The sequence below is a fragment of the Oenanthe melanoleuca genome, chromosome 4 (assembly GCF_029582105.1).
Source record: "Oenanthe melanoleuca isolate GR-GAL-2019-014 chromosome 4, OMel1.0, whole genome shotgun sequence".
Lineage (NCBI taxonomy): Eukaryota > Metazoa > Chordata > Aves > Passeriformes > Muscicapidae > Oenanthe > Oenanthe melanoleuca.
The window spans coordinates 27,834,139-27,848,690 of NC_079337.1; the positions used below are offsets into that span (position 1 = coordinate 27,834,139).

General features: G+C 40.1%; 2 protein-coding genes across 9 annotated transcripts in view; both read left to right on the top strand.

The window, feature by feature from the left end:
• Positions 1-8,044, top strand: part of ARFIP1 (ADP ribosylation factor interacting protein 1) — a 41,456-nt gene extending 33,412 nt beyond the window's left edge. For all 8 annotated transcript variants that reach the window (XM_056490710.1, XM_056490711.1, XM_056490713.1 and 5 more), the window contains one exon: positions 6,458-8,044. In XM_056490710.1, coding sequence (XP_056346685.1) covers positions 6,458-6,613 — 156 coding nt within the window. In that variant the 3' untranslated portion in view covers positions 6,614-8,044. The remainder of the gene's footprint in view (positions 1-6,457) is intronic.
• Positions 8,045-14,293: 6,249 nt separating this feature from the next.
• FHDC1 (FH2 domain containing 1) overlaps positions 14,294-14,552 on the top strand; it is a 35,637-nt gene continuing 35,378 nt past the window's right edge. Inside the window, exon 1 of the mRNA XM_056490719.1 lies at positions 14,294-14,395. The gene's annotated coding sequence lies outside the window, so the exon portion shown is untranslated. The remainder of the gene's footprint in view (positions 14,396-14,552) is intronic.

Genomic DNA, 14,552 nt, shown 5'->3' on the forward strand with positions numbered 1-14,552 from the left:
ATTAAAATGAATTATTATTTTGTATTCTTGAATGTATTATCACATTCAGTTGCATCAGCTTCTTAGAATAAAGATGGAGGTCAGGGAAGAAACATGAACCATCAAGAGACGATAAGAAAAAGGTCGAGAAAATAAGCAAACTTTTGGTTTCCAAACAATATACACTTAAAACATAGTTCCTGAGCACTGTTCCTTCATACAGGCATCTGCATTAGAACTCCCTGGTCTGGAATCACGCAGCCATCAAAAGTTGGCTTAGTGATGGACCAGAACATCAGGTAACTAAAAAATTGGCGTTGGCCTGACTTTATTTCTGTTTTTTGCTGAAAAAGTTGGAAAATGAAGGAAAAAATTCATTTTGAAGTTAATTTTCTTGATAAAGCTGAAGTCTAATAAAAATGCTGATACTGAGTGTTTAATTAGAAAATGTTCCTGGGAACTGAGTTCTAAAACTCTGCTAGATTGAAAACAGGTATGCTGAAGATGTGTTCCTACTCTCCCCGCCTTTGTTTTCTTCTTTTAGTAGGTTGTTTGCTACCACTACAATGTACCTCTGTTAAAATGGTTTAATCCTTTCAGTTCGTATGTGTACAGGAATTCTGATGTTTAAGTTCAAATTAGTTTAAAATAGGACTTAGCTTGCATCCTCATGGTTACCATTATCTATATAACACACCAATTCATGTGTGCATGTATAGGAAGGCTTCAGAGCAAAAGCATTTTATTTCCATCTTGTACAAACACATCCATAATTTTTCTTAAACTAAATTAGATAGATTAGGGAACACTGAAGAAGTTGTCTTCCAGTGACAGTCTTGAATTAGACCAAGCATCCTGTTAGCAGTCATAGCCTATAAATGGTTCTGAAAGAGATTGTTTTTTTCCTTCCTTCCTTTTAAATTAATACATAGGGAATCTCACATGCTTCAGCCTTTTTATCAGTGGTTGGCATTTCTCAGTTTTGACACCAGAGATGTAAAAATAGTTACTAGAGGGTGTATGTAATTTTGTTCCTAAATGAGCTATAGAAGGGACTTCCTTTACACTTAATTATATTCAAGCCAATATTTATCTGCTGAGAGATTTTATGAGGTAAGCTTTATTTTTTTTCTATTTGTTATATAAGATTACATTCTGTCATCATGGCAATAGTTTGAAGCGAGTGAAGGAAGTAGCTTACCCTGTAGTGTAGGAGTAGCAGGTACAATGGCTTGTGCCTGCCTTGGAGAAGAAGGACATAAATTGATGGAGAAGCAGTGGAAAGGGAAGGTGATGTGTTTTCATCAAGGTCCCTGCTCTGGGGCGCAGAGCAGCAGCGTGTGAACTTTGTACTGCAATGGCCTTGGATAGAAAAGCTCAGTCCGTGGTTTGCAAATCCTTTGTTTCATGTGGCTGAGAGTACTGGACAGAAGCATTGCCTTTTACTTCAGCTGGCTTTCTTAAAAAAAAAAAAAAAAAAAAAAAAAAAAAAAAAAAAAAAAGTAAGACAGGAGCAGAAGCAGCAACAATTCTGTGCTGTCTGCTCTTGGCAGTGTATTTCTGTAAAGTTCTCAGCATAAAGTGAGCAATCTGTACGAGAATAGTTTGTAGGGATAGTGCAGAAGGCAATTTTCCTCAATGAATTACAGCTGTACTGATTGCCAAGCAGTGGAGACAGCTTGCCTGGCCAATGAGGATAGGTGTTATAAAAGAGTGGAGAGTGGGTTAGCTGGCCCCTAGTTACAGTTGGAGAACCAGAGTTTGCTGCAGTTTGGGATGGAGTCTGCTGGCTGTGCTGTGAGGCGGTATGGGACATGTGGTTGTGTAAGGGACAGGTTAGGGGTTTAGCCAGTCATGCAGAAGGAAACTTGCAGGGGGGAAAGAAGGCGTCAGTGCTTTGTGGAGCTGCCTATGAGGAAAGAAGTCAGAGTTGCTTGAAAGAAGGGATGAGAAGTTTTTAATAAAGAACTGATGATGGTATTAGTCCAGTCCATGTTGACATAATTACTACACATTCAACTTTTTATAATGGCTGTAGGTGAACAGATCTTTGTTTTCTGAGCAAATATGCTCAGTCTCATCTCTTGATGAGAATCTGTTTTAAAGAAAATAGCTACTGGAAGAAAGGGAGTATTTGGTATTCCAAGAGGAGCAGCAAGATCAGGAGAATCTTGGCAGAGTTCCCATTCAACATGGGTTGATAGGACTGAGATGGGTCCCAGTGTGGCCATCTGGTAACATTTCCTAATGTTATCATGTTTCCTATGCTGTTTATGGCAGCATAAATCCATTGGTTCAGTCAGGAGCAGTTCAGCTATCAAGAGTGTTTTCCTAGTAAATGGTGCTGCATAGAACCTCTGAAGCTGGTTTAACTGGCTGGTGGCCTCTGGTTGGTCTGTGTTGCTGCAAATGTCACTAAAGAATCCATAATCTAGATCACCCTATCTAGATTTCCCCTATATGGGGAAATGGCATTGATCACATGGTTGCAGTCTCTTTGTGCCTGTTGTCCTCAGTTCATGTGCTAATATTTCAGTTAAAAGATCTCAGAGAGCTGCATTTACAGTAAAGCTGGAATTGCAAGTTTCTGTCTATAAAACCAAGATATACAAATTTATGTTGACTTTTATTACAGCATTTAATCTTGAAGTTAGAACTCATTTTTCATAATGCTGATACAAAGTTTTATTGGTGCTATTCCAGCTGGCAGAGTTACGTAGAAAGTTCATAGCACTTGCTAATGACTATAAGGATAGTTGCATTCAAAATCTGCATCTTACAAATAATTTTTTTTTTTTTTTTAATTAGAATGATGGCTTGTTCTTAGTTCAAAGATTTGTCATTTCTGAAAACAATTTTAGAAGGTTTTGTCCTCTTGAGAAGAAAACCCTTTTACTCTTGGATGCACGTAAGAAATGTCAAACACCATTCTATATAGAAAAAGAAATTTACTTCACTTCTGTGAGTTGTACTTCAGGGGTTTGATTCTTAAATAATTGCTTTCACAAATGAAAGTAGTCCGCAGTCCAATGGAGACCCAGATGATGAAACTGTTTAGACTAAGTACCTTCAAATTAAGATAGGTAGGAGAAAGGATTGTGATGGTAGCGAGGAGGTACAAACTTACCGAAAGACTAGAAGAGGTGCTGTCTTTTTGGCAATTGAGATGGCTGAAACAGGCTGAATGAGGAGAGTGTAAAGACATATAACCATACTTTGCCACAGAAAATAGTGTTGAGAAAGGAGGTGGGGAAAGAGGACAGGGAAAGAACTGAAATGTTAAGGGCATCCATATGACAAGTCAAATCCAACCTATATGACACTCAAGTCTTCTGTGTAGGTCGTGTCTGGTTTTTATGCTTATCTGCAAAGTTTAGTTTTGTTTTGAGATATATTTGCCAATTGTATTACAGAGTGCTTACACTGCTTATAATTAGGAACAAATAGGTATATGTAGTTAATGAGCAACAAACAAAGATTTTTAACTGTTTTTCAACTGTAAAGCATAATGGCTTTTTGACAGCTATGTTAGTCATACACTGGAACCTATATTTTAGCTGTATTTAACAGTATACCATTATTATTCTTTGATTGAGGCAAATCTTCAAACACTCCTATCCTGGAATTGGTGCTTGGTGATCAAGGGTTGGCCTTTACTGCTGTAATCTGATAATTGTTTCAAGGCTTTGCTGCAAAAAAAAAAGTGATCCCTTCATCCTCCCCTTTCCCCCCATTGCCTTCTCCCTAGTGTTTGTAAAAGTGTTTTTGCAGCTGTGTAGCGAATCATATTGGGGAACTGATCCAGGTTAGAGCAGATACGTTGTTGTCTGCTTAATTTTAATCTAGATCTGTTCTCCGATTCAAGTGGTTGCATGAATGTTTTGCCAACAGAGGACTAAGGTGAAATGCAGTATGGAAGTTGGAATCAGTGACTGGATATGGGAGTGGGTAATTCCCCATTCCCCAAGTTGGAGTGAGGTTCTTTCATGGAGAAAGTGGGTAAATTTGAACTTGGTTTTGAATGAATAGTGGGTGTCCAGTCCTTGGCTGTGGTTGCAGGTGGTTTTACTGCAGATATCAGGTGTTTTGAAATGTTACAGCTTTTTTGTCTTTGCTGGCTGCTGCTTCAAAGTAGAGCTTCTTTGTATGGTGTCAGAAAGTTTAAGTGGTCTTTTTCTAGAAAAACTTTATCTTAAAGTTACTTGAATGAAGATACAAAAAGAAGATCCCACTATCACTTTTGGGATTCACGTAGCAATCAGCTTCTGAAGGAGGAGAGTATCAAACCTCTGCAACCGGTTTGATAACATCACAAAATTTATACTACAGTGATCTGGGGGACAGAATCTCATACAATGAGGCAGCATTAGTAGTTAAAAAAAATTCCTGCAAAACTATATTTTTTTCAGTCCAAATTATCTGCCTCTACACTGTCAATTCCTGCTTGTGTGTGTGTGTGCACATCCTTGAGCCTAGGCCTGATGGAATTTTTTTAATTATCAGAAGATTTTGGGTCAGTTCACAGAAGGTTTATGTTAAAAGTTATGTTAAAACCTAACAAAGTACCAAATATAGTTTCAGACTGATGAACTTGGGCTGGGAGGGGAGGTTTGTTACCCTTGTTTTATTTGAGTTCCTATAAACTATGAGTAAAACTCTTGCAGCATTTTAATAATATGTTATAGCAGTGAGTGTACTTCTCTGTAGAATTCCTAGCTTGGATTTCATGAAGTCTTGCATGTCAGTGATGAATGAACCTGCTTAAGAAAAGCACTATACTTTCTATCTAATCTCTTAAAAGCAAACCCTTCATGTTGTTGTAGCATTTTCCACTTGTAAAGTGTAATATTTTGTAATTAACATTTTTATAGATGAAAAATATATATATTTATATACCTGTCCATTGTTAATAAGAAAAAAGTCTATTCTTTTGTATGTATTTGCATAAATTAACCTGAATTATCAGAGGAAACATTGGGAGAAAACCTAAGGATTCCAGTTTTCAGATTCTCAGAGCAACTTAGATGAAAATTTGGGCCAGCGATGAAGAGCTTTTCACTTGATTTTTGAATTGAGTCTGCTATTCTGTTAAAAAAAAAAGTGATCAGAAATTTTAACTTCGTGCAGAATTTTTACATATTCTTGCAGAGATACACACACATGCTCAGCCTTTTTTTCTCAAGGAATTTTTAAAATATATTTATTACATTTCTGAGTAAATATTGCACTCCTCAGGTGTCATAGTGTGTAAAATACAATGGTAGAGGGTTGAGAGATCTTTCATTAAATGAGGATGATAAGGTGCTTCTGTATTGAGTTGCATGCATTTCCAAGAATTACAGTAGCCAGTAACAAAAACCTTAAAACAGGCATGGCCCACTGGTAGGCATAGGCCAAACCTGGCCCAAGGACAGCTTTTTTTCCCAGCATAACAGAAGTACACTGTCCCTTGTGGATTGTGCTGAGACATGAGACAATGATTAAAATTTGCGTAGAGAAAGCTTAATCTGTTACCTCCCAGATCTTACCTTGGGGCTCGCTCAGCCACCTTGGCTATGTTGGCTGCCTGCTGTTGAGTTCAGCCTTGCAGGCTGGAGACAAGTACAGGGTCACCACCGTGGGGGTTTGAGGTCTGATACAAGACTAAGGTGCTGCTGGGCAGAGTATACACTCAGGAACAAAAACGACAGGGTTTGGCTGCAGGAGAAACTGGACAGATGCCTTTCAGTATACTGCTGTCCATTCACAGTGTCGGGTGTCCTAGTGTGCTGGGATGGAAGTGTAACATTTGCTTAACTTTGACTTAATCAATGAGGCTGTAGCTTGTTATCATTGACTGGCTGGAAGAGAAAGAGTGGTGCCCTCCTGCTGCCTTTGTGCTGTTCTCCCCAGGTTTTGGTTGCTGCTGGGACAGGTGTATTTCATGACTACTTTGCACAAATGTTAATCAAGATATTGACAAAGTGCTGTAAATAATCCTGTGTTACAGGAGATGGGCAAGAAATATTGCTGAGAGAAGGACATCAATTTAATTTGATTTAGGTACCCATGAGCTGGAAAGTATCAACTCTCTGCAAGGGGGGCAAACACATGAATTATATACTCAGATAATGTCCTTGCCATGTACTGTTTCAGGAAGGCCCATTTGGCCTGCAGGCAGGTATTTTAGGGGTTCTGCATCTAATTTCAAGGCATCAAGTACTTGTAATCAAGTGTTTGATAACATTATGCTGTTTAGTGAATTGTGTTTGCTCTGTGTGTGCTGAGTTGGTATTGACTGTTAACAACACTTTATGAAAACTCTGAATCACTTTAATGTTAAAGAAATTCATATTTGCATTTTGTATCTGTATTTTTAAGCTTTTGTTAAATAAATCTGTAGGAAGTTTGAGCATTTTAAATACACCTGTTTCTTTATAACTGACCTGTGATGATGTTAACATGAACCTCCTCCTCTTAATTCTCTCCTTGCCTGCAGGTGAAGGTATTGCACAATCAGCTTGTTCTGTTCCACAATGCCATTGCAGCATACTTTGCTGGCAATCAAAAGCAGCTTGAACAGACACTTAAACAGTTCCACATCAAATTGAAAACTCCTGGCGCAGATGGCCCGTCCTGGCTTGAAGAACAGTAATCGAATCATAGAAGAGGACCCAATGTTAACCTAAAATTCTTTAAATCTGAGAATAATTAAGGGTTGGGTTGCAGGACTGTTGTACTGATTCTTGAACAGACAGCTTTAAATTTTTTCCCCTTTTATAATACTGTAAAACTGAATTTGATAGGAAAGTGGGTGACTTTTAGGTAACTAAAGTAATTTCTGTAATTTCAAATATAGAGCACTCCTTTTGTATGTAAAGGTCTGTTTTTTTCTGTAACTGGGATGGGGGAGGGAAAGAGGGAAGGGAAACAAAACTACTATAGATTTGCACTGACAAATTATGCTTGTGATTTCTGGTATTTTGGTGGCTAGTCAAAATATTTCCAAATGGAGATTTACATGATTTGTACCAACATCTGGTATTTTCTAGATGAATATAGAAAACATCTTTAGTAATTTTCATATGACTTTTTTTAAAAGGAGAAAGTTAAAAGAATGTTTTGCAGATGAATAATATAAGGCCTATATGTGGTATCTGCATATAAGGCAACAGTAGCAGATGGCTCATTGACAAGTGGAATTGCAGCAAATACCTGTTTTTAAAATGTACCTTTCCATCAAAGGGTTAAAAAAAAGAACACTAAAGCAAGAATCACTGTCAGTCTGAGGCTTCTGAGCACATTTTTGCTTTGCACCAAATGGTTTGCTGAGTGAGGCTAACCATTAAATATACTAATTTCATTTAAAATGTTTCTCTCTCTATGAAACAAATACCATACTAGCCTTAAATCACCTAAAAAGGTATGTGCCTTTTTATAATGTAATATTTTCAGCTAATGTACCTAATATAAGAACCCTTTCATGTAATAGGTTTGTCAGTTCCCAACAAGGGGAAGACAACTGTCTAAATGCTATGCCATTGTACAGTTAGAGCAAGTTAAAGCTTTAGTTAAACTTCATGGGCAGGTATGATTTTGAGAGGAAATTGAGCTAGTATGTTTTTTCTGTTTAATTAAAAAACTTCTGTAATTGGGAGTAAAATGGAGAACACATTTTTAATTTCTTCATTTCTGTAGTGTTTAAATGTAAAATTATATGTCAATTTTATCACAGACATTTTAAATTCAATGTATTGGAGTCCTCATTTGCACACGTTATGTTGCTTTATGTTATGTTAAGTAAAATGAAATGCTTCAAATATGTTATTTACAACAGTGTGGATTGTATTATGTATGTACTGTACATTCAAACGACTTTCAGCTGACATTCTTAAAGTTTTCAGTGCTTAACACAACTGTAACTGTAAATCAAACATTTTAATAATTCCTCATTAAATTCTTGGCCTGACAGAGCCTTCTTTATGGTTTTGTTCTGTCAGAATCTCTTGAAATAGCTCAATTACGTTCTCTAGAATGTATATCTTATGTGAATTTTGTATTCCTATTAAACGTGTTTGCAGTCAAACTTTCTTGACTTGTGATGGTTAAAAGTAGAAGGGGAGCTAAGTGAAAGCTTAGACCTGTTTTTGTGAGTTGTTATCCCTGCCCAAGAATATCTCAGAAAACAGTGCTAGGTATGGTGCTGTTTTAACAGTGAGCAAGTTCAGCTGGAAAGTGAATTCATAGTGAAACAAATCTTTAAATATATGTGATTTTCTACTTGCACTTTTAAAGGAAATTAAATTTCATTTACAATTCTTATGAACTTTTATTGACTTACACTGAATCCTGGCACAAATGTGGTATGACAGTGCAAGGAAAGTGAGCTGAGTTGACTGTAGGGTTGAGCCAGAAAATGCATTATTGCAGGGGTGAATGCAAAACCACTGGCTACAACGCAAGTACTGACTTTCAGAACACTATAGGAAAAAGGTACATAAGGAACATGTGCTCATGGTTTCTCTCTCACATTCATGTGTCTCCTGCTGAGGATTGCTGCTGCTCAGAAGGAACTTACCTGTCAGAAATGGTAAGAATGAACTTGAATCTGTAGTTGCCTTAAGACTGACTGATGTGGCATTGTGTAACCCTCAAACTTTTGCAATGGCTTAAAACTGCTGGTGTCTTCATGTGGAAGAAAAGGTGGGACCAAAGAGATTACTTGCTAAAACCTGTCATGTATTGTTTAATACCAGGGGTGTTGGAGGTTAGATTTTCTTTCCTTGTTACCTATGGAATTTTTTTCCCACTAAGTTGCTAAGAAGCACTGATGGCTGGGTATTTGAGATGGAGGAGGGGAAACTCCTCTGATTTTGGAAGTTCCTCTCAGAGGTAACAGTGATACCATGAGATTAGAAATAGGTTAAAGGAGAGTGGGGGCAGTTGCTCTCACTCTTGGCTTCAGATGAAGACAGTCGCTGCTCCCACAGCCATAACCCAGCCAGGAGCTGCCTCTTCTTCTGCTTCTGGACCCCGCACCCCTGCCCTGCCATTTCAGCTTGCTGTTCCCGAGAGTCCTGCTGGAGCACCGGGACTGACGCTCCTCCAGGGTTCCTGAAGCAAAGCTTCTCTTTTCCATCCCTTCCCGCCTTGGACACAGCCGCCATTACCACGTGCTCCCCGAGCTCGCGCCACAGCGCCCCCTGCAGCCACGGGGGAATCATCGCACCTGCCCTGCCCGCCAGGGAGCCACCAGCGCTCCCTGCCGGCTGTGACGGGAACTGCACCAACGGGAACGTGCCTGCGGCTGAGAGGATGGAACTGGGTTCCTGTTCTGCTTGTTATTAATTCCATAGCTGGTGTTTTGTTTGCCTTGTTATACATATTAGTAACGAACTGTTATTCTTATCCCCATATTTTTGCCTGAGAGCCCCTTAGTTTCAAAATTATAAGAATTGGAGGGAAGTGGTTTCTGCCTTCCCTAGCAGATACCAGTCTTTCAAACTGAGACAAGGAGGAAGGAAGAATTACTTTCATTTTGCTCATCAAAGAAATTGTTCTAATGGGTAGCCTCAGTGAGGAGGGTTCTCTGTTCAGCTGATCAATAGGTTATGAAACTGATAGTAGCCTGCTATAGTACTGTAACTTGCTCTGTCACTGCTCAAATGCATATGCTTATGAAATAATTCAAGCTCATATTTAAAATTAGCTTTTTAGATCTAACCAAATTTAGAAACTTGTTTCAAGAGACTGTAAGAGAAAAGACACTTCAGTGTTCCCAGTGGGAAGTTATTATGGTTTCAGGCTTTCTTATTCTCGCAAAAAAGCATTATAAGTATCTTAAGGTTGTAATGTGGCCTTTATCTAGGTAGATAGTTGTTGGGATGGAGTCTTTTTGTTGTTTGTAGAGGAGGCCATACCCACCTAGTAGAGACTTGTCTGGGAAAGATTTCATCTCTGTTAACAAAATTTTACATTAATGCTTACAGTGTTGTGTGAGGTCTCTTAGGATGAAGAACTCAAAGCAATTAGTAACATTTTCAGATATGCTGTTGTAGCTACTGTACCAGAGACCTGGGGAGTGGTTTTGATTCTCAGTGACCATACCATAAATTATCTCTACTGCTGGCTTGTTTGAAACTTGTTGCTCCTGTTATTTTGTTCATCTGAATTCTACAAACAGGTTTTCTGCTCTAAAAATGCTCTTTGGCCTACTTCATGCTTTGACAAGCCCCTTACAAAGAACTTTTCTGGTTATAAAATGTATCTGTATTTTTATTTGGAAAGAGATCTACATAAGCAGAGTATAGTAACACACCAACATCGTTAAAATAAGAGGGTTTTTTCAATCTTCAGTACACTGGTTTTCCCAAAAACCTTATCTCTAGTCTATCTGTCCTTTAAAACGTGATCAAAGTAATGTTAAAGGAAAGCTAAATGTTTGTCTTAACTATGTTTTGAACAGAATGGGGAGCATAGTCACTTTTTATGCTTTGCTTATCTACTCTTGTTCCTTGTTGTGGTGGTACAAGAAGTGTAAGGTATTATCATTATTTAGCATTCCTCAGCTGTAATTGTCATAATGTTTCAGGAGGGTTTTTCAGTCTGGTTATATTTTCCATGTTGCATGCTTGGTGTAAGGGTTGTTGTACTAGTCTCAAAATTTTTTACATTAGTTATGAATCTTACTGTATTTTGTGGTAGCTCCCACCCTAAAATTACCAAACAACTTGTTGCTAAGTGGTGTGAAATTGATAAGGGTTTTTTTTAATTAGATCTTTATTAGACAGAGGATTTGACTGCTGCTTGGTTTATATTTATTTCATTTCTTACTATTTGGCCTTGTTAGTTGTTCTTTGACATCTTTGTGTTCTTTCCAGATGCTCTGTTGTTAAAGTAGGAATATGTAGAAAACAGAGTTCTCTGTCTGTGACAGCTCTTGTTCACATCTCTACACCTGTTTTCACCAATGTCCTTCCTCTTCATTTCCATGAGACTTGTGTGGAAACCAAATGGCCAGGAAGATGGGGTTGTTTACATGTTTCTGTCATCATGGCAATAATTTGAAGTGAGCAAAAGAAGTAGTTTACCCTGTAGTGTAGGAGTAGCAGGTACAATGGCTTGTGCCTGCCTTGGAGAAGGACATAAATTGATGGAGAAGCAGTGGAAAGGGAAAGTGATGTGCTCCTGTTTTCATCAGGATCCCTACTCTGGGGTGCAGAGCAGCAGTGTATGAACTTTGCACTGCAATGGCCTTGGACAGAAAAGCTCAGTCTGTGGTTTGCAAATCCTTTGTTTCATGTGGCTGAGAGTACTGGGACAGAAGCATTGCCTTTTACACTTCAGCTGGCTTTCTAAAAAAAAAAAAAACGTGTAAGAAGGGAACAGGAGCAGCAGCAATTCTGTGCTGTCTGCTCTTGGTAGTGTATTTCTTTAAAGTACTTGTTCTCAGCATAAAGTGAGCATTCAACTTTTTATAATGGCTGTAGGTGAACAGATTTTGTTTTCTGACCAAATATGCTCAGTCTTAGCTCTTGAGGAAAATCTCTTTTAAAGAGAATAGCTACTGGAAGAAAAGGAGTATTTAATATTCCAGGAGGAGCAGAAAGATAGAAGAATCTTTGCAGAGTTCCTGTGTAACATTGGTTGGTAGGACTGAGATGGGTCCCACTGTGGCTGTCTGATAACATTTCTTAATTAAGTGCAGAGATCAGATATAGAACAGAATAAACCTGAAAAGACTTTTTAGTTCAGGTTTTCCCTGTTCTTGCTGTTTATGGCAGCATAAATCCATTGGTTCAGTCAGGAGCAGTTCAACTATCAACAGTGTTTTCCTAGTACTTAACGAATAGTGTGTCTTACTATGCTAATTAAATAATTATACATCTTGCTGCCTTTTAAAGAATACTAAGGGCTGTAAATTTAAGCACTTGAGATAAATAATGCTAGAAACTAGTATTGTCTATTCAGTTTTGCCTTTCTTACATGTGTGTACACATCATGCTAGTTTTATGTGATGGTGGTAATTAATTGCAGGGTTTTGTTTTGAAAGCTTACCTAACAGTGCTTAATTTTGAACCCAAATATAACTTGGTTTTAATGTCACAGGAGAGTCACAATTAAATTTTTCTCCTCCTTTTGCCCAAACTCTGTAGAATTGAGGGCTTGTAATGAAGTTGACGCCTTTTTTCAGATGGTATAAATTGCTTTATTTCCATTAGATCTCTTCTGTTATTAGATTTGTGTTCAGCCTAAAGAATTAGAAGCTCTGTGCTCTGAAGAAAAGCAGAGCTTAAAGAAGACAAGGTGGTTTTTTATTTCTCATAAGGAAAAAAATGCCTTAAAAAAAGTTGTCATCTCAAAAACTGTCTTGAGCATTTCATTAATTCGAAATCTTAAAAATTTAACAGTATGATTTGGTTTTGTAGTATACCAACTCATCTAAATGCTATCTATTCTAGGGAGTTGCATTTGTTGTTTATTATAGGTGGGGCTGCTTGATCTACCTATTATTAAAGTTGCCTAATACTTCCTACTGTAAGGACCTGTTTTCAGTTGTTCATAACTCAGATTAATTTAAGCCATGTGGGCAAAATATTTGCCTGTTGAGTGTTACATATTTAGGTGAAAAGAATCAGCTAAAAACTTAAAATTAATTTGCTGACATGTTTTGGAAAAGTTAAGGGAGAACAAACCCACAGGGTAAGGAAGAGTGAAGAGTTTAACTTAACATCTGGACTGGCTCCTCTGCTGTCCTGTTTGGGTTCTGACTTTTTTAATACAATGCCATTATGCAAGTCTCTTGTTTGGCCTGCTCTTTCCATCTTTTCAAGAGAACATTTGTGCTCATGACTGGCAGCAATGAAAACATGTTCCTTTGGCTCCAGCACAAGCAGTCACAGTCCAAGTGGCAAAGCGCTTCCTTGCTGATGACCTCAGGGCTGACCTGACACTCTCGAGGAATGTCCACACTGGCTCAAAGCTGAACGTGTCCACTCCAGCTGCTGTTAATTCTGTCAAGCGGAGATGTGTGCTGTGATGGGAATTGCCTTTTACTGCAATTGAACTATTTTCACTCAGTGAATTTTCAGCTTAAATGATTGGGTTCTGGCATTACATTCCTTACATTTTCCTTTTGTTCTAATATTACTTTTTAAAATTGAAGTGACTCAAGCAGGCTATCTTGCCAGACCATTAGGTCAGATCTCTGGCTGCAGAACTGTGAGTAGGAATGGTGTAATCTCAGTGACCATGGGCCTGGGCCCCAGGCCTGGGGCCAGAGGAGGCCACCTGGGCTCCCACTCTTCCTCTGATTCCTGCCTCCCAACACCTGAGCAAAGTAAATAGCACTGGTGCGGCCCTACACACTCAGGTAAGACATTATTTTGTCCTGCTGCTCCTGCCTTCCCACCCCTGGTTGTGCCAAGATGTTATTTTTTCTCTCCTGTGCTCAGCTTAGAAGTTCTAGTGACCTATTAAGCAAGACTGGAAATAAGGTTTCTTCTTCCTCCCTCCCTCCTTTCTCAGGAAAGGGCAAGTTTCTGTTTCTGCCTTTGGAATTTGCCTTATGTAAAAAGTAGTGTTGGGGTATGTGGGCTGATTATTAATTAACTTGAGTGAGGTTCTTCAACTTTACTCTTCCTGGGAAAGTGTTGGGGTTTTTTTAGGAAAAGGATTTGATCTCTTGATAAAATATTTTAGAAACATTTGTATATATTTGCTGTCTTATCAATGAATGGTACTTTGGCTTTTGGATATCCACAACTCTCATATGCTGCTGCCTGGAGCATTGTAACTCAGGGCTATGATCACATCTTAAATTCGTCTGCACTTCTCTCACACCGTCCACTTTGGAGTCACAAAGGGTCTGTCTTGCCTGCTTCCTCAGAGCTTGCAGGGTTGAGCCGGTGGGGAGCACCTGGTGAGGGATGTGGGATGAACCGAGGGATGCGCTTGCTCGGGAGCGTGGGCAGAGGGCGGAAGGCTTCAGCCGTGGAGAGGAGCCCGTTCCTTCCAGCTGGGCGCGCTGCTGGTAGCACTGCTGTCCTGTTTCTATAGAAATAGTTGCTGTGAGTGCAGTGACAGCATGCGGGCAATGATGGATGGATGAATGTGTCGGTGGATCAGCTCAGCCGGAGCTGGCTTAGACCCAGTGCCCCCAGAGGCGCCACTGCTCATCTCCGCTCGCCGCGGCACCCGCGGTGGGTCGCGAGTCGCTCTCGTCCCGCACGGGCTTTTCGGTGGCACGAGCCGGGCACGGGGAATCGAGGCCGCTGGGCCGCTCCCGGTGCTGCCACCGTCACCGGCCGCGGCCCCGCCCGGCCGCGCTTGCGCTGCCCCGCCCCGCGCTCCGGCGGTGCGGCCGGGCCGGGCGCGATGGGAGGAGGCGGCGGCGGTACTGGACCAGGCTGCGCCGCGTGCTCCCGCGGGCGCCGAGGTGAGCGGGGGTCGCGGGGACCCCCGGGCCGGTCGGGGACTCAGCGCCGCCGGGGGTCGCGGCCGGTCAGGTTCTTCGCCGCCTTCCCGAGGCGTAGGAGGAGGGAGAGCTCCCGGGGAAACGGGCTCCCCTCCCCGCGGGATCTCGGTCCCGGCCG